Source organism: Odocoileus virginianus, chromosome 12 (genome assembly GCF_023699985.2).
Source record: "Odocoileus virginianus isolate 20LAN1187 ecotype Illinois chromosome 12, Ovbor_1.2, whole genome shotgun sequence".
Taxonomy (NCBI): Eukaryota; Metazoa; Chordata; class Mammalia; order Artiodactyla; family Cervidae; genus Odocoileus; species Odocoileus virginianus.
This window is the reverse complement of record NC_069685.1, coordinates 51,899,188-51,917,638: the sequence shown is the minus strand read 5'-3', so window position 1 is coordinate 51,917,638 and position 18,451 is coordinate 51,899,188. Positions and strand designations below refer to the sequence as shown.

At 40.8% G+C, this 18,451-nt stretch overlaps 1 protein-coding gene across 11 annotated transcripts in view; it reads right to left on the bottom strand.

The window, feature by feature from the left end:
* The window catches only part of CIT (citron rho-interacting serine/threonine kinase), a 176,387-nt gene that overhangs the window by 33,302 nt on the left and 124,634 nt on the right, over window positions 1-18,451 (bottom strand). For 10 of the 11 annotated variants that reach the window (XM_070475252.1, XM_070475253.1, XM_070475254.1 and 7 more), the window contains 4 exons: window positions 11,126-11,179; window positions 4,757-4,954; window positions 3,885-4,078; window positions 818-953 (listed from right to left, as the gene is read on the bottom strand). In XM_070475252.1, the coding sequence (XP_070331353.1) occupies window positions 818-953; window positions 3,885-4,078; window positions 4,757-4,954; window positions 11,126-11,179 (582 nt within the window). The remainder of the gene's footprint in view (window positions 1-817; window positions 954-3,884; window positions 4,079-4,756; window positions 4,955-11,125; window positions 11,180-18,451) is intronic. The other variant, XM_070475255.1, reaches the window with a different exon arrangement.

Below are 18,451 nucleotides of genomic sequence, written 5' to 3'. Positions count from 1 at the left end.
TATAAATTCACCAACATTAAGAGTGGTGACAGATTACCAGCTATTTTTTCTTTACTTTTCTATGGTTTCTATATCTTCCACAATGACACCAAATAATCACTTCTATAATCAGGAAATTAAGTTACCCAAAATTCAGAAGTCAGATTATGTGTGTGTGTTTGTGTGTGGGTGCACATGCACACAAAACAGTGTGTATGTGTATATATGAAACAGTCTGTGTATATATATGAAATTTCTCTGACCTTCACTCTTGTTATCTATAACACAGAAGCACCTATTCTAAATCTCTTTTAAAGACTATTAAAAATTTTCAAACACCAGTATGTCACTTTGTAAATATAGAGTGCTGTCATGGACAGGACGTGTATATTTCCAAAGTGGAATATAAGGACCTGCACTGTCCTCAGATCTTGCAGTGTCCTTGGACTCAGAACCCAGAGACGCTGAAGCTTCCTGCCATTGCAGCAATGGAATGAGCAGGAGTCCTAGCCACTCCACACTTCCCAAGGATGCTCAACACTAGATCCATGAAGGCTTTCAGAAATCAAATGTCAAAAAAGAAGAGTGCTGTGCACCCAGGTCAAAACCTGGACCTCGGGGGCCCTGATGGGTAGATGTTAGGAAGTCATTGACCAACTCTTGATACCCCAAGTACCCACCACCCCCACTACTGCAAACCAAGGGTGTCCCCTGGGGCAGCACAACAGCGAGACTTGGTTTATTAAACACGCCAACCATGGATCAAGCGCATGTGAATACCTGCTGAAAGAAAGAAGTGTACGTGTATATCTAGAAGGCAGGAGGGACGGGGGCTGACCTTGTCGGAGAGGCTCTCAGCCTTTAGCTTCTGCTCCTTGAGAGCCTGCTGCAAGGCCAGGATCTCGGCCTTGTGCTCCTTCACTGCCAGCTCAACCACTTGGCGCGACTCAGTGATCCGCTGGTCGGCCCTCGCCCTGCGGGGAGACACAGGCACGTTCAGAAACCCCCACCCTGCAGGAAGGAAGCTGGCCCAGCTTGGAGCCAGATGAGCAACCAAACAGGCTGCGGGCTGGAGAGAGCACAGCCGGATGGATCCCTTGTTCCAGATTACGTGGAGTGAGGATGTGACCCACTTTAGGTCCTGGGTAAAAATACTCTTAGCAGGTAACGTTCCTGTGAATATAAATGCACTTGGAAGGGCTGAAGGGGAGGAGGCATTTTTCCAAATGCAACTGGGCTGAAAATGGCAAGACTGTTAGTTACACCCTCCTGCAGAAGCAGGAAGGAATGAGGTCCCACTGAAGGAGCACAGTGCAGGGGACCATGTGGGGCCCCATTCGAGCAAACACTGCCTCTCCTTAAAGCAAGAGCTGAAGTGTTCTGGAAACTGAACCTTGAATCTGCCGGGTGTGCCTGTAAATAAGGTGACAGAAGAAAAAAACTTGAAGCACACTAGAAAACATCACTTCCCCTCCCCAACTCAGGTTTTCTGTTTTGCTGCTTCCATACCTGGACTTGCACATCCTCCTTCACCAGCAGCTCTCCTTCTTGACCCAACAAACCCAAGTCTTACTCAGACTCCAAGGCTAAACTTGAAGGCCATGTCCGTCACAAAGCCCTTCCCAGTCTTCCTCTCAGAAGTAACCTCTTGTTCTGGACCCAAAGCATAAATGTCCTACTGGCCTGGCACAACCCACTCTCTATTTTAGGTGATAAATAGTTCAACGCATAGTTTATCTCCTGCACTAGACTCTTAGCCTCTAGAAGACAAGAATTAAGAATTATATTTTAGGGACTTCCCTGGTGGTCCAGTGGCTAAGACTTCTCACTCCCAATGCAGGGGGCCAAGGTCAATCCCTGATTAGGGAACTAGATCCCACATGCCAAAACTAACAACAGGCACAGCCAAACATATAAATAAATATTTTTTAAAAAATAAGAATTATATTTTACTCATCTCAGATCCCATACAACACCAAAATAGAGGAAGGAGGGGAAAAAATGGGGGCGGGGTGAGAGCCAAGATCTCTCACAATTGCTCCTGAAAGAAATATACGAAAGATCTCCCTATGTGTGTGCTAAGTTGCTTCAGTCCTGTCCAACTCTTTAAGACCTTATGGACTGTAGCCCACCAGGCTCCTCTGTCCATGGGATTCTCCAGGCAAGAATATTGGAGTGAGTTGCCATGCCCTCCTCCATGGGATCTTCCCCACCCAGGAATGGAACCCAAGTCTCTTAAGTCAGCTGCATTGGCAAGTGGGTTCTTTACCACTAGCGCCACCAGAGAACACTTTCACACATGGTTGTGCATTCTTGATGCTATGGTCAGACTCTGACCCCGAACCTGTCTACAAAGGACTCTAGAAACAGCTGAGCTAGGAGCTGGACTTGAGAGTGGGAGGGAGGGGTGTGTGTGAGAACAGTCAGAACATACGGTGAGGACGTGGGAGCTCAAGAGTTCAGGGGTAAACAGTAACAAGAAGTCTTAAACCAGCAGCCCTCTCACATTAGCAAATACCCTGAAAGGGAAGATGTCCAACATGAGAATATTTCTACCAGTTTCCCTTGAAACTTATGGGTTCCCTTTGCTTCCAGTCTTTAACACAAATTATACATCTAAGACAGCCGTGAGTCTACTATGGTCCACCAAATGTGGTAAATACTGAAACAAGTCTGACAGAGTCCAGATAAATGATAAATACTTCCACGAATAGTTAGCTTGCTCAGGGAGTTCAGAGTATTACGGGACAGTAAGTTTCAGCGAAAGGTGCTATGAGTGAGGCTATGCAGGATGAATAGGATTCGGTCGGGCAGACATGAAGCACAAGGTGGATACCGGCCCACAGGGTACCTCTCTGCAAACTAGGAAAGGCATGTGTTCTTTAAGACCATGCACTTCTACCTGTTGGTAAACTGTCATAATATACTGGTTTTGTTAGAACAAACACTTTCCCACCATGAGCTGGTAGAATGTCATGGTAGATCTTCAAGTCTATTCCCAGCAGCACGCAGTGCGTAACCTGCACACCTGCGACCCTGGCAGGAGGGAATCCTACGCTGGGAGAACTGGGGAAGTAGAAGAAAGATACTACCTGAACTCAGGATTATTTCTGCCTACCAGGAAAGGAAAAAAAAAACCTGTAAACTATTCTTGTAGAGCAGTTGTTCTTAACTGGGGGCAGCTGCCCACCCCCAAGGGGACACCGGGCAATGTCTGGAGACGTTTCTCCTGGTCACAACTTGAAGAGGGAGCAGCTACTGGGACTTAGTGGGGCAGGTCCAGGGCAGCTGCTCAGCACCTTACCATGTATAGGACACGCCTCCATCACGAAGGACTGTCCGGCCCCAACTGTCCAGAGTGCCAAAGCTGGTGTAGAGGGTTGATTTGCATCACACATGATAAGGATCAAAACAGTGACGGTCTTGTGACTTCCCTGGAGGTCCAGGGGCTAAGACTCTGTGCTCCCAGTGCAGGGGGTCCAGGTTCAATGCCTGGTCAGGGAACTATTAATAGATCCCACATGCCACAATCAAGACCCAGTGCAGCCAAATAAATATTCAAAAAAAAAAAAGCAGAGTGCCAGTCTCGCTACACAGTCACAATGACACAAAAATCCAAGGAAAGAGTTTCTACAAAGGAAGCACTAAGATGTTTTGCCCTGCTGATTCCTAGGGCCCTGTACTACTGGCTGACTGACCATCATCTCCTGCCACTGGCACCGTCCGTATTTACCTCGAGGATGACTGACCGATCCTGGTTGGCCTGAGTCTCCCAGCTTTAACACTTAAGTCTTACCTCCCAGCACCTGCTCAGTCCTGGTCAAGCTGGGGCACTTGCTGGGAGGTCTCAGGGTGACCCTGCCGCTGCCACCTGCCGCTGGCTCTCTACCCACATGAAGTCCCACCTGCTCTGCTTCTCGGTGTCCAGCATCCTCTGCAACTCTCGAACCCGACACTCAAACTGGGACTTCTCGTCACCAAGGACGCTCCTCCAGGCCTCCCACTGCCGCTCCTTCTCCAGCAGCTCGTCGTTCAGGGCCTCCAGGTCCATGACCTGCTCCTCCAGCATTGTGCACGTGGTCTTCAGCGCCTCCATCGTCTGCAAATCAGCAGCACTGAGTTATGCCTCACAGCAAATGAGGATTTCCCGGGTAGTACTTTTATCAGATCAGTTTCAGAAAAGCATGAGCTTCTAACTACAGTCTGAAAGTCACTATCTTTTTCTCCTACAGGCCAAGGGGATTAGACAAGAACAGATGAAGGGCCATTTCTACCAAAATATTATAGAAAGAACTCAGAGGAGGGCCAGGACTCCCAGCTCTCCCTGCCGAAAGTTCAGGTTCAATCCCTGGGTGAGGAACAAAGATTCCACAAGCCTCACAGCTCGGCCAAAAAAGGTTTTAAAAAAATAAATAAAGTGGCTCACAAAAGCATTCTATTCTATTTTTAATGGTTTTAAAGCAAAATTAAGAACAACTATACATGGAACATCCCTGATGGTCCAGTGATTAAGACTGCGATTCCACTGCAAGGGGTACAGGTCTGATCCCTGGTCAGGGAACTAAGATCCTGCAAACCATGTGGGGTGGCCAAAAAAAAAATGAAACAAAAAAACCCAAACTACACACTTCTAAAAGCTGTTGTTAAAACTTGCAAACCTCCAAAGCACTGACATGATTACTTTTACTGACAGGCTCAGTCTGAGAACACTGGGAGAGATGTAACTGGCACTCGCCCCAGAATCTAAAGGGACTCCAGGTTTACTCCTGGTCCTTACTTGCTTCTGGCTAGTGAGCTGCATCTCCCTCTCGGTGATCTCGCGGCGGAGGTGGTCCACTTCACTTCGCAGCTGCACGATCTCATCGTTGGCACCAGAGGCCTCATCAAGTTGTTTAGACAAGTAGAAGTTTTGGTTGTTGAGCTCGGCGTTGTCCTCTGTCAGCTGGTTTAGCTGCTCCTCCAAGTCTGTGATCACCTAAAAGAGGAAAAAATCCAGTTACACATAGAGCAAGTTGGTTGGAAATGAGAAATTGCTTCTAAAGCCACATACACTCGAACCTACGTGGTAATGACGACCAGTGTGTGCCTGTCCAGCCCCCGAGAGCCAGCCTCCAGCTGCCATGCCCGCCTCCTCAGCACCCAAACCCACATACGCTGTGGGAGAACAAGAAATGTCTCGGATTCCTTCTGACTCAGGATTCATCAGGAAAACATGGCAAGAGCAAATCAATCAAAAGCGACTGCCATATGGAAGGGGCAGCTTTAAATGAGATCAAGTTCATAATAGAATGTGGAGGATGCAAACTGAGGAAGGAGGAATAGTAGAGAGTAGTATCACAATCAGCTAATTAAGCTGAAATGCCCAAGACATCATCGACAGAACATTATCATGGGAGATGGTCTTAGAAAGCAAAATACAGTTCTTATCAAGGAAGGCTGAGTGAAGGACACTTAGAGTTATTTTAATAATATCTCAGGTAATAAATTTAATTTCATGCAACAAAAGAAAAAAAGGAAAACTTAAGGGACGTTCAGAATAACCCTGAAAATATAATACCGTATGGATGGCATAACTTTAAATGGTTCTTCTTATACAGCTGGCTATCAGAAAATGGGAAAGTACGCATATGAAATTGTCATTTTACTGAAAGAGATCTAACCTGATTTTGCTAAATTATTTCCCTGCTCAATGGTGGAATGACTTCAATTTCAGCATATTTAGCTGTCCTATTCTCCTTGCTGAAGTTTAGTACCAGCGCTTGCAAAGAGCTTTTACATATAATACTTTCGAAATTTAAGGGCAATTTTCTAATAATAGTTGGAATGAGGCACACAGGCAGTAAATTAAATTTTATATAACAGAAAGGAGTAAATTAAAAGGAAATGCTTCTGGGCCTACGGTTAATTGTTTCCCATTTTCAAACCTAAAGCAGATTTAGTTTCTGAAATGTTGCCACTGTTTTCATGACTAACTCCCTGTCTTAACCCCTTTTGATTATCAATTAAAAAAAAAAAATCTTCCCAGGCATATAGAATTAAAGAATGTCAATTAGGTAGAATTGTTCAGTGTGGTTCAGAAAACACAGCTTTTCATTTTGTTCACTGAGCTGATGAGCTTTTAATGCAGTAAGCGGTCTACTAATTTGTACTTTAATATCAAAAGCCTTGTTAATTCCTACTGTACCGGTTTGAGTAACGCGATCAGCTACAAGAAGGGGAATAAAGGTTATCCGGTCCAATTCTTGGCTAAACCTCCTTCTTTATCAGGATAAGAAAAAAACAGGTAAAAACTGCAAGTCTGTCAGTCCAAGTAGGCATTTGTGCTTCACAAGAATGCTTGTACCACCCTTTGAGTAATATGGTTAAATCTCCCTAGAGCAGAAACAATGAGTAAATGGTGCCTAACAGTTCAACAGGTCTCCTTCCTATACGCAGTAAATCCATTCCTTAAGATGGTTTTTCTCCTAGACTCCAAATGTCTTCACTGTGCTTCCTTTTACCTCTGCCCCAAAGGGAAAACAAGACTGATGAGGCAAACTGCCCAGAAGTCCCAGATAAGCTATCTTGAGCTTGGTCGTGTTGGTTTCTCCACCTATGATGTGGAGGTAAATACTATATAGACAACCTTCTCTGCTGCTCTGGTTTTAACATTTTGGATTTTTATTGTATGATATTCTCCCTTAACGTATCATGTGAAATACAAGAGACAAAAATGAGTGACCAAGGTGTTAGTGAGGCATCAACGGTAGCCCAGAGGGAGCAAAGAAACTACAGAAAATCTACCCATATAAGAATACATATGCTGCCAAAATAATTTGCCATTCAAAGACATATTTAAGCCTTTAGGCACCTATTCGCTTTCTTTGATTTGTTTATTTAAAAAAGCCATTTATTATATACCCATTTCTGCCACCTCTTCTCCTCCCCAAATTAGATTATAAAGTGCTAAAGAAAAAAACACTCATAAAAAGTCAGGGAGGTGCCAAGATTATTACTCTCACTTCAAGTGAAATGGACCCACTGAGTAGGAAGGGGCCTTCTATTTCCTTGTCATCATCCCATTTTCAAAGGGTCTCCTGTTTCTGATTTCTAGTTACAGTTTGTGGTGGCTGGCTTTGTATTTTGTCATTATCTGTACTGCCTATTTGACAAAAGGAGGATCATGTGTTTGCAGGAAGCATTCAAGAACTCGTTAGAGTGCGTTAACTGCTCCAGAGTTGTATGTATTCTTTCTGCCTCGGCCATGATACACTTAGCTGCTGGAGTTGCCCACTTAGCTGCTGGTGGTATTAAGGGTTAGACATACTTCCACAGAGATATTGAGCTGATCTGAGACACAGGCAGTAAATTAATGATCTCTATGATTTGGGGAAAAAAATAAAAAAAGGATAATAGGCAATCTGCAATTCTGAACGAGGTTATATAGGCAAGGAGAATTCTTAGGTCTACTTTGCGGGTATATTCTCTCTACACCAAGGGTAAATGATCTGTGTCCTGTTATCAGTAGACTGTAAACCGTTCAACTCCAAGGATACAAGGCAGGAAAGATAAACTACACAGCTGATTCCATCTCAGTGGTAAAAAAAGATGAGGGAGATAGCTACATAATGTAGGGGTCAGCAGAGCTTTCTGATATGCTGTTTGTACAGATAAGAGATCTGGGTAAAACTCCCAACAGAAAACAGGAATACAAAAAATGTATCTACTTTCAATACCACCCCCCCAAAATTTTTAAGGTCTCTATTTGGGGTTATCTGTTGCTTTTTAAGCAAACCTCGTGGTTCTGCAATATATAGGTTACCTTTAACACCTCTGCTGGGCGACCAGCAGAGAGAATGTTACCTGGTAAACGTCCAAGAACACACCAGAGGTGAGGACACCAGCCAGACAATGAACATCAGGCTGAAAAGACATAGGGCTGACGTCCTATTTTAATGCCTCATTCCTTCTTGAGGGCGGCTATTTGCATATTATTTATTTTTAATCTTATAGCTGACAGATTGATTCATAATTAAAACCATGTCATATGTTTGCCCACCAACTCCTCTCCAAAACAGACTTAGGTAGGGTTTTAGGTGCCAGATTGAATCAAATTCTTTTTTTAAATCTCTTCAAAATATAGAAATGGCCTGAGCCTGAAAAATCTTACTGCTCATGAGCTTTTTAAAAGCTGCTAAATGGGAGCTCCTATCGATCGAGCTATTATAGGAGTTTCCACTGATAATGAAGATGACATTTCCCAGCAGAGACGGTCTTGGACAGCGCCGCCAAGAAAGGAGAATCTGTGTGCTCTTCTCAAGTGTCTGCAGAGCAGCCTTTGAACTTGTGGAAGGACAACTGAGATCCACTAGTGCTGCCAAGTATTGTTCTAAAGTGGTGGTTTTTAACCTTTTTTTTTTAAGGAGCAAAGCTGTTTTCTAAACAAGATTCTGTTCTAAACCCAGGATGAGCAAATAATAATAGTTATCACTGATTAGCACATTCTGTGGACCAGGCCCTGTACAAATGCTGATGCATCATCTAACTTTTGCAGGAACCTCCAAGAGGCAGGTATTATTATCAAGTTTCTGATTCTGTGACTCAGTGTTTCCTAGGTTTTACTGTTCTGGAAATCCGAATAAGAACTAAACAGCTGTCTCTCTTCCCTCACCCAGTTCCCAAAGAGCAGTAGTTAAATGAACTGTGCATCCTACAATCAATGGTGCACTGGAATTGAGGACATATAATGTCACCGCCATTTTATGGACAAAGAAATGGAGGCTCCAGTGTATAACATCACACAGGTTATTGAGAGGCCAGTTTAGAATCTCAACTGGTCTATCTGACTCCAGAGCACATAGTTTGGACCCCCAAGCCACCCAGCTGGCCTAGCTGAAAGGTGGGTGGAAATCACTCTCTTGGGATCCCCCTCCCACTGGGGTAGATCCCCAAAGGCTTCAGAAAGCCAAGGGTAAGTAAACGAGGGATTAGAAGTCATTGTTCCAGGAAGAGCAAATCTGTGGTATAAAGAGAGTATAAAAGTTACATAAGTTAAGAAAGTAACCAATTTTATTCCATATATTAGCATATCCCATTAAAACTAGATCTTGATTTTAAAAATGGGGTGGGGAAGGGTGGATAACAAAAGTGCACAGGAAACTCTTGAGGGTGATGACTATAGTTGTTATTTTGATTGTTTTGCTCATTTTAAAGATATACACACATCTGAAATCTCATTAGGTTACTGTACTCCAATTATCCCTCAATAAAGCTGTTTTAAAGTAAATAAATAAATGATTTTTTAAAAAAGACTAAAAAAGAAGAAAACTCCAGATGAATGGAACAGATTATTGATGTACACATTTAAAATGCATCCAAGATTATTTTAGGAAAAAACAGTAATGCAAAAAAAAAAAAAAAAAATCAATCACAGTGCTAAAACCATCTATATCTTATTCAGTGATCATTTATGAGCATGTATGTATATAAGCAGATAACTCTCATGTAAAAGAAGAAACCAAGACAATTAAGAAACTTTAAAAGTAAAGCAAAAGAGTACAGGAACAGAATGTATCAATTTCTCAAGGAAGGGAGGTGAGAATGGAGGAAATCAACAGATATCCCTAAGGCAGGCTCAGCCCACATCTGGCCACTGGCATCAGGGAATACAGACCTAAATACCTGTCAAGCACCTACCAGAGTTAAGCGGAGGCATGTCCCAAGACCTAGCTCTTCCACTCCTGGGTGTATATATATATATATATGCTCATCAGAAACAAACGCTTGTAAGCACCAAAGGACCTGTACAAGAGCGCTTTCTAATAGCTCTGTTCCTACCAGAAACAACTCCAAACCCATCAACAGGAGAACAGATAAACGAACTTCAGATCTAAATATACACTAGAAACCTGACACCATAATAAAAAAGAACAAAATCTTGACAGTGCAACATGGATGAACCTCACAGACAATTTAAGTAACAAAAAGGCTAAACCCAAAGACCATATCCTCTAATGGTCCCATTCTTATGAAAGTCAAGAACAGGTAAAACTAATGTGTAGTATAAAAGATCAGACTACTAGTTACCCTTCGGGCAAAGCACGCTAATGGGAAGAGGACAACAGGAGCCTTCCAGGAGCTGAAACATTCTGTATCTTGGTCTTTGTTGTGGTTACACAAGTTGTCTACTCACATACAAATCAACTGAGCTGTACACTTAAGATTAGTTTCACTTCATACACTTTACTGTGTGCATTCCATAGCTAAATGAAGGGAGGCGGGATGCAGGGGGCATATACCATCAAGACTTAATGTCTCATTTATAGTAGGTAAAGAGAAAAGGAGTTTATTACCAGAAAATGAAATATGTATATAGGATGTAGAAGGGTGTTTCTGGAAATTCACAGATGCAAATAATACAAATAGAGACCAGCTCACTGTGAACTAAGGATGGAACAAAGCGATGAAAGGACCAGAGAAAGGAGGCAGATTCATGAACAAAGGACACCATCCCTACCTTCTGAAGGGGGCCTATTTTAGTCCTTCACTCTGATCAAAAATAGATATTTTACCCTATTACATAACCTATGAATGATGCTTATCTTCTCCTGGAATTGACTTCTCTCAATATAAAGAACATCTCCCAAAGAGTCCTAAATTCTGCATTTGCATGTTAGGAAGCCAGAGTCTGCCTGTTAGAAAGCTAACACTTCTAGATTCTCCAGAAGAAGAACTTCTTGGTCTTCCCTCTCTGAAGAGGCAGCAGGCTGGAGAAGCCTGACACATCTCCAGCAGGCTGGAGAAGCCCTACCATCTCAGGCCCACCTCAGATAGAAACTTCTAGATTGGAGAAGGAGGGGGAACTCCCTTGGGACTTTTGTTGCAGCTACTGAGACCCTATTAGTGGTTCTGCAGGGAGAATTATTTTTACCATTCCAACAAGCCTTCTCCAAACATGAAGGATGGTTTAAACTTTTAAAATTGGCAGGAACCCAAGAAACTAAGGTTTTCTGAGGCTTAGAAACTTCCACATCAGTTTGACCACATCAACTGCTTCAAGCTGAAAATTTATATCAAAAATCAGCCACCGATATTAGAAAGAGACGTTCCCCCTTTCCTTCTCAGTTTTAGTTCCATGTTATTTTCATCATCTTTGGTTAATACTCACAGTACAGCTGTTACGAAGGGCATCAAATTTGCGCTGGATTTCATCTCTATGTGCCTAAAAGGTAAGAAGTTGATTATAAATTTTTCATAGGGTGGAATACAAATTCTACATGCTATGGGCAAACAAAGAAAATCACAAGCCGGGAACTCTGCTGCAGCTGCCCACTAACGTTTTTCCCAAAGAATTAGTCAAACCAAGCCCAACATGAGAAGCTACAGAAATACACAATGCCTACTGATAACAATTAACTATTTAGACCACACGTGGGCTTCCCGTGTGTCTCAGCTGGTAAAGAGCTGGGTTTGATCCCTGGGTTGGGAAGATCTCCTGGAGAGGGGAAAGGCTACCCACTCCAGCATTCTGACTTAAGAGAAGTCCATGGACTGTATAGTCCATGGGGTTAGAAAGGGTCAGCCACAACTGAGTGACTTTCACTTCACTTCACTCATACCCTGTACAAACACACAGAACACTCAGATTAAAACTACGGACTAGCATTTAGCAGAAGAACGGAAAAGAACATAGGAGGAAGTTTTACTCTCATTTATTTGTCTTACTCCCCACTCTTAACCTTTCTCTCTTCCCTCTAATTGGCTGCCTGCCCCCTGCCCCACGCCTTCTCCCGAGAAAGAACACACACACACAGAAATAAATACAGGACCACAGCCAGGACAAAGTAGGGACTTTAAAAAAAATTAAATCCAAAGCTGTGGATATTCAGAAATCCTATACAGATCTTGAAGTAAATAAACAGGCTTTCACCAAGGTTGAGGTACTCTAAACCAGTAGGATTCATTGATCTGACAAGGATTTTTCTCTGCCATATAACATGGCAGAGACTGTAGCAAGATACAGCTCATATGACCTAACCTTCATTCTGGTGTGGGCAGACAGAAAATAAATAAGCACATGATTACTTACAGTGGGAAGTGCTATGAAGGAAATAAATGGGTCCTAAGGGGAAAATAAAATAAGGGGGGGGACTTAAATGGAGTAGTCAAGGAGGGCTTCTCTGAAGAGGTGACATCTAAACTGAAATCTGCAGGACGATGAGGGGCCAGCCATGCAAAGAACATAAAAGAGCAGAGGGAAGAGCATCCTCAAAAACCCTAAAGCATGAAAGGGTTGGGTGCATATGGGAAATAAAAAAGGACTGAGTGGCTAGAACAGTTTTTTATACTTCAAGTTGTGACATGAGAGCAAGGATGTCAAGATGGAGTTTTTTGGTTTTATCCAATGAAATGGAATAAACAGAATCGATTAGAAAACATCAGCATGCACCTTGGACAGTAAGGGTAAGTACTGTTGTTGGAAACTTGTTTTATTATTATGAACATAATTCATCAAGTGTAAGTTGCTATCTATTGTAAAATTTACCACAGCTTTATGTAACATTAAGAAACAGAAGTACTGCCAATGAAACTAGGACATGTTTATGTCCTTATGACTATATATATAGGCTATAAGATACATCCTCATTAGCTACCTTAAAAATTAATGAAATACAGTATATATGTCCTCTTGTAGTAGACTGTAAGGTAAAATGTATTCTGTAGGTTGTGGCCAAATGACTTTTGAAAATCACTTGTCTAAGTCACAGCAAAAGAGGGAAAATGTGGCCCAAGTTGATGGTACAGAGGCAGGCCCAGAACCTTGAAGGCCTGGAAAAGAGTTTGGATTTCATTCAAAATGCAATTAAATAAAGGTCAACAGAGGTTTTTAAGATGTGGGATAACACACGGCCTATCATTTTGTGGATACTGTAGGAAAAACATCAAAATAGGACAAACATAGAAGGAAGTGGAACAACCACTGAGGAGGTTATTGCTGTCATTTAAGGAAGAGAGGATGGTGGCTTGGGGCAGGATAGTGGCAAAGGATGGAGAGAAATGGATGGAGGTGAGATCTTTTTTGGAAGCAGAGGTAATAAGACCTGCTGATGGACATGGAGGCCAAGGGTACCCTAACAGACTTTTGATTTGGGAGACCAGGTAAATTATGGCACCATTTGCTTAGCTATGAAAGCCCAAAGAAGAATCCAGTTTGAGGCAGAGGAAAAAGTGGTCCTCCTCTTTAAAAGAAATATCAGCCTCTATCAGAAAATCTAGGCCATCACTCAAAAGTCTAGAAATAATAAGTGCTAGAGAGGATATGGAGAAAAGGGAACCCTCCTAAACTGCTGGTGGGAATGTAAACTTGTGCAGCCACTATAGAAAACAGTATGGAAGTTCCTTTAAAAATTAAAAATAGAATTACCATATGATCCAGCAATCCTATTCCTGGGCATATATCTGGAGAAAACTCTAACTCAAAAAGATACATGCATACCAATGTTCATACCAGCACTATTTAAAAAAACCAAGACATGGAAGCAACCTAAACGTCCATCAACAAAGGAATGAATAAAGAAGATGTAGTACATACATACAATGGGATATTACTCAGCCATAAAAAAGAATGAAATAATGCCATTTGCAGCACCATGGATGAACCTAGAGATTATCTTACTAAGTAAAGGCAGAAAATGACAAATATCATATAATATTACTTATACACGGAATCTAAAATATGGCACAAATGAACTTCTTTACAGAACAGAAACAAACTCACAGGCATAGAAAACAAATTTATAGTTACCAAAGGGGAAGCAGGAGAAAAATTAGGAGTTTTGGATTAGTAGGTACAAACCACTATATATAAAATAAACAAGGTCTTACTGTATAGCACAGGGAACTATAATACCTTGTAATAAACCACAAAGGAAAAGAGTATGAATCACTTTGCTGTACACCAGAAACTAACACCACATTGTAAATCAACTACATTTCAATTAAAACAAAAAGGTCTATAAGTAAGTCAGAATATTCATCACCTAATTTAGTTGTGATATACTTTATAGTATCTCTACTTTGCCATAAACTAAGATTCCCACATGCTCAGTGGTAAAGAATCAACCTGCCAATGCAGGAGATGCAGGTTCAAACCCTGGATTGGGAAAATCCCTCAGAGAAGGAAATGGCAACTCACTCCAGTATTCTTGCCTGGGAAATCCCATGGACAGAGAAGCCTGGCAGGTTACAGTCCATGGGGTTGCAAAACAGTCAGACATGACTTAGCAACCAAATAACAACAAAAGACTAGATTAGATGCTGCAGAAAAAAAGATTAGTGAACTTTGTAGACAAGGCAAGAGAGACTATCCAAAATAAAACACATAAATGAAAAAAGAAAGACTTAAAAGAAAAATTAATGCAGCATCAATGAGCTGTGAGATAACTCTAATATACATGTACTCAGAATCCCTGAAAGAGTACAGAGGTGAGGCCAAAAAAAAAAATATCTGAAGAAATAATGGCCAAAAACTTGCCAAAGTCAATAAAGAAATAAATCCATGGATGAAAAACCCTAAATGATCCCTAAGCACAGGAAACATGAAAGGAATTAAGCTTTCATGAAACGAATAAATGAAAGGAATGGAATAAAAGAAGTAAACATGAAAGGAATAAATCATATCATAAGCAAACTGCTTAAAACCAGTAATAAAGAGAAAAAGCTTAAAACCAACCAGAGAAATAAACAAGTTACTTAATGAGAAACTCAGAGAAGAAAGATTTCTCACAGTGAGGTTGGGGAAGTTTAGCAGGAAGGAAGCTAGAAGACAGAGGAACAACATCTTTACTGAAAGGAAAACAAAAACCTGTCAACCTAGAATTCTATAGCAAAAATATCTTTCAAAAAATGTCAAAAATGAAGGTGAGGGTTTCCTTGGTGGTTCAGTGGTTAAGAATATTCCTGTCTTGCTGTGGGTTTGTCATATATAGCTTTTATTATGTTGAGGTATGTTCCTTCTATTCCTGCTTTCTGGAGAGTTTTAGTCATAAATGGATGTTGAATTTTGTCAAAGGCTTTTTCTGCATCTATTGAGATAATCAAATGGTTTTTATCTTTCAATTTGTTAATGTGGTGTATTACATTGATTGATTTGCGGATATTAAAGAATCCTTGCATTCCTGGGATAAAGCCCACTTGGTCATGATGTATGATTTTTTTAATATGTTGTTGGATTCTGTTTGCTAGAATTTTGTTAAGGATTTTTGCATCTATGTTCATCAGTGATATTGGCCTATAGTTTTCTTTTTTTGTGGCAGCTTTGTCTGGTTTTGGAATTAGGGTGATGGTGGCCTCATAGAATGAGTTTGGAAGTTTACCTTCTTCTGCAATTTTCTGGAAGAGTTTGTGTAAGATAGGTGTTAGCTCTTCTCTAAATTTTTGGTAGAATTCAGCTGTGAAGCCATCTGGTCCTGGGCTTTTGTTTGCTGGAAGATTTCTGATTACAGTTTCGATTTCCTTGCTTGTGATGGGTTTGTTAAGATCTTCTATTTCTTCCTGGTTCAATTTTGGAAAGTTATACTTCTCTAAGAACTTGTCCATTTCTTCCAAGTTGTCCATTTTATTAGCATAGAGCTGCTGGTAGTAGTCTCTTATGATCCTTTGTATTTCAGTGTTGTCTGTTGTGATCTCTCCATTTTCGTTTCTAATTTTGTTAATTTGGTTCTTCTCCCTTTGTTTCTTAATGAGTCTTGCTAATGGTTTGTCAATTTTGTTTATTTTTTCAAAAAACCAGCTTTTAGCTTTGTTAATTTTTGCTATGATCTCTTTAGTTTCTTTTGCATTTATTTCTGCCCTAATTTTTAAGATTTCTTTCCTTCTACTAACCCTGGGGTTCTTCAGGTCTTCCTCCTCTAGTTGCTTTAGGTGTAGAGTTAGGTTATTTATTTGACTTTTTTCTTGTTTCTTGAGGTAGGCGTGTAATGCGATGAATCTTCCCCTTAGCACTGCTTTTACAGTGTCCCATAGGTTTTGGGTTGTTGTGTTTTCATTTTCATTCATTTCTATGCATATTTTGATTTCTTTTTTGATTTCTTCTATGATTTGTTGGTTATTCAGAAGTGTGTTGTTTAGCCTCCATATGTTTTAATTTTTAATAATTTTTTTCCTGTAATTGAGATCTAATCTTACTGCACTGTGGTCAGAAAAGATGACTGGAATGATTTCAATCTTTCTGAATTTACCAAGACTAGATTTATGGCCCACAGCAAGCATCACCCTCAATGGTGAAAAATTGAAAGCATTTCCCCTGAAATCAGGAACAAGACAAGGGTGCCCACTCTCACCACTACTATTCAACATAGTTTTGGAAGTTTTGGCCACAGCAATCAGAGCAGAAAAAGAAGTAAAAGGAATCTAGATAGGAAAAGAAGAAGTGAAACTCTCTCTGTTTGCACATGACATGATCCTCTACATAGAAAACCCTAAAGACTCTACCAGAAAATTACTAGAGCTAATCAACGAATACAGTAAAGTTGCAGGATATAAAATTAACACACAGAAATCTCTTGCATTCCTATACACTAACAATGAGAAAACAGAAAGAGAAATTAAGGAAACAATACCATTCACCACTGCAACAAAAAGAATAAAATACTTAGGAGTATATCTACCTAAAGAAACAAAAGACCTATACATAGAAAACTATAAAATCTGATGAAAGAAATCAAAGAGAACACAGATGGAGAAATATACCGTGTTCATGGATTGGAAGAATCAATATTGTCAAAATGGCTATACTACCCCAAAGCAATCTATAGATTCAATGCAATCCCTATCAAACTACCAACGGTATTTTTCACAGAACTAGAACAAATAATTTCACAATTTGTATGGAAATACAAAAAACCTCGAATAGCCAAAGTAATCCTGAGAAAGAAGAATGGAACTGGAGAAATCAACCTGCCTGACTTCAGACTATACTACAAAGCCACAGTCATCAAGACAGTATGGTACTGACACAAAGACAGAAATATAGATCAATGGAACAGAATAGAAAGCCCAGAGATAAATCCACGAACCTATGGTCATCTTATCTTTGACAAAGGAGGCAAGCATATACAATGGAAAAAAGACAACCTCTTTAACAAGTGGTGCTGGGGAAACTGGTCAACCACCTGTAAAAGAACGAAACTAGAACACTTTCTAGCACCATACACAAAAATAAACTCAAAATGGATTAAAGATCTAAATGTAAGACCAGAAACTATAAAACTCCTAGAGGAGAACATAGGCAAAACACTCTCCGACATAAATCACAGCAGGATCCTCTATGACCCACATCCCAGAGCAATAGAAATAAAAGCAAAAATAAACAAATGGGACATAATGAAACTTAAAAGCTTTTGCACAACAAAGGAAACTATAAGCAAGGTGAAAAGACAGCCCTCAGATTGGGAGAAAATAATAGCAAACGAAGCAACAGACAAAGGATTAATTTCAAAAATATACAAGCAACTCCTCCAGCTCAACTCCAGAAAAATAAATGACCCAATCAAAAAATGAGCCAAAGAACTAAACAGACATTTCTCCAAGGAAGACATACAGATGGCTAACAAACACATGAAAAGATGCTCAACATCACTCATTATCAGAGAAATGCAAATCAAAACCACAATGAGGTACCATTATACGCCAGTCAGGATGGCTGCTATCCAAAAGTCTACAGGCAATAAATGCTGGAGAGGGTGTGGAGAAAAGGGAACCCTCTTACACTGTTGGTGGGAATGCAGATTAGTACAGCCACTATGGAAAACAGTGTGGAGATTTCTTAAAAAGCTGGAAATAGAACTGCCATATGACCCAGCAATCCCACTTCTGGGCATACACACCGAGGAAACCAGATCTGAAAGAGACATGTGAACCCCAATGTTCATCACAGCACTGTTTATAATAGCCAGGACATGGAAGCAACCTAGATGCCCATCAGCAGACGAATGGATGAGGAAGCTGTGGTACATATACACCATGGAATATTACTCAGCCATTAAAAAGAATTCATTTGAATCAGTTCTAATGAGATGGATGAAACTGGAGCCCAATATACAGAGCGAAGTAAGCCAGAAAGATAAAGACCATTACAGCATACTAACACATATATATGGAATTTAGAAAGATGGTAACGATAACCCTATATGCAAAACAGAAAAAGAGACTCAGATGTATGGAACAGACTTGTGGACTCTGGGAGAAGGCGAGGGTGGGATGTTTCAAGAGAACAGCATCGAAACATGTATATTATCTAGGGTGAAACAGATCACCAGCCCAGGTTGGGTGCATGAGACAAGTGCTCGGGCCTGGTGCACTGGGAAGACCCAGAGGGATTGGGTGGAGAGGGAGGTGGGAGGGGGGACCGGGATGGGGAATACATGTAAATCCATGGCTAATTCATTTCAATGTATGACAAAAACCACTGCAATGATGTAAAGTAATTAGCCTC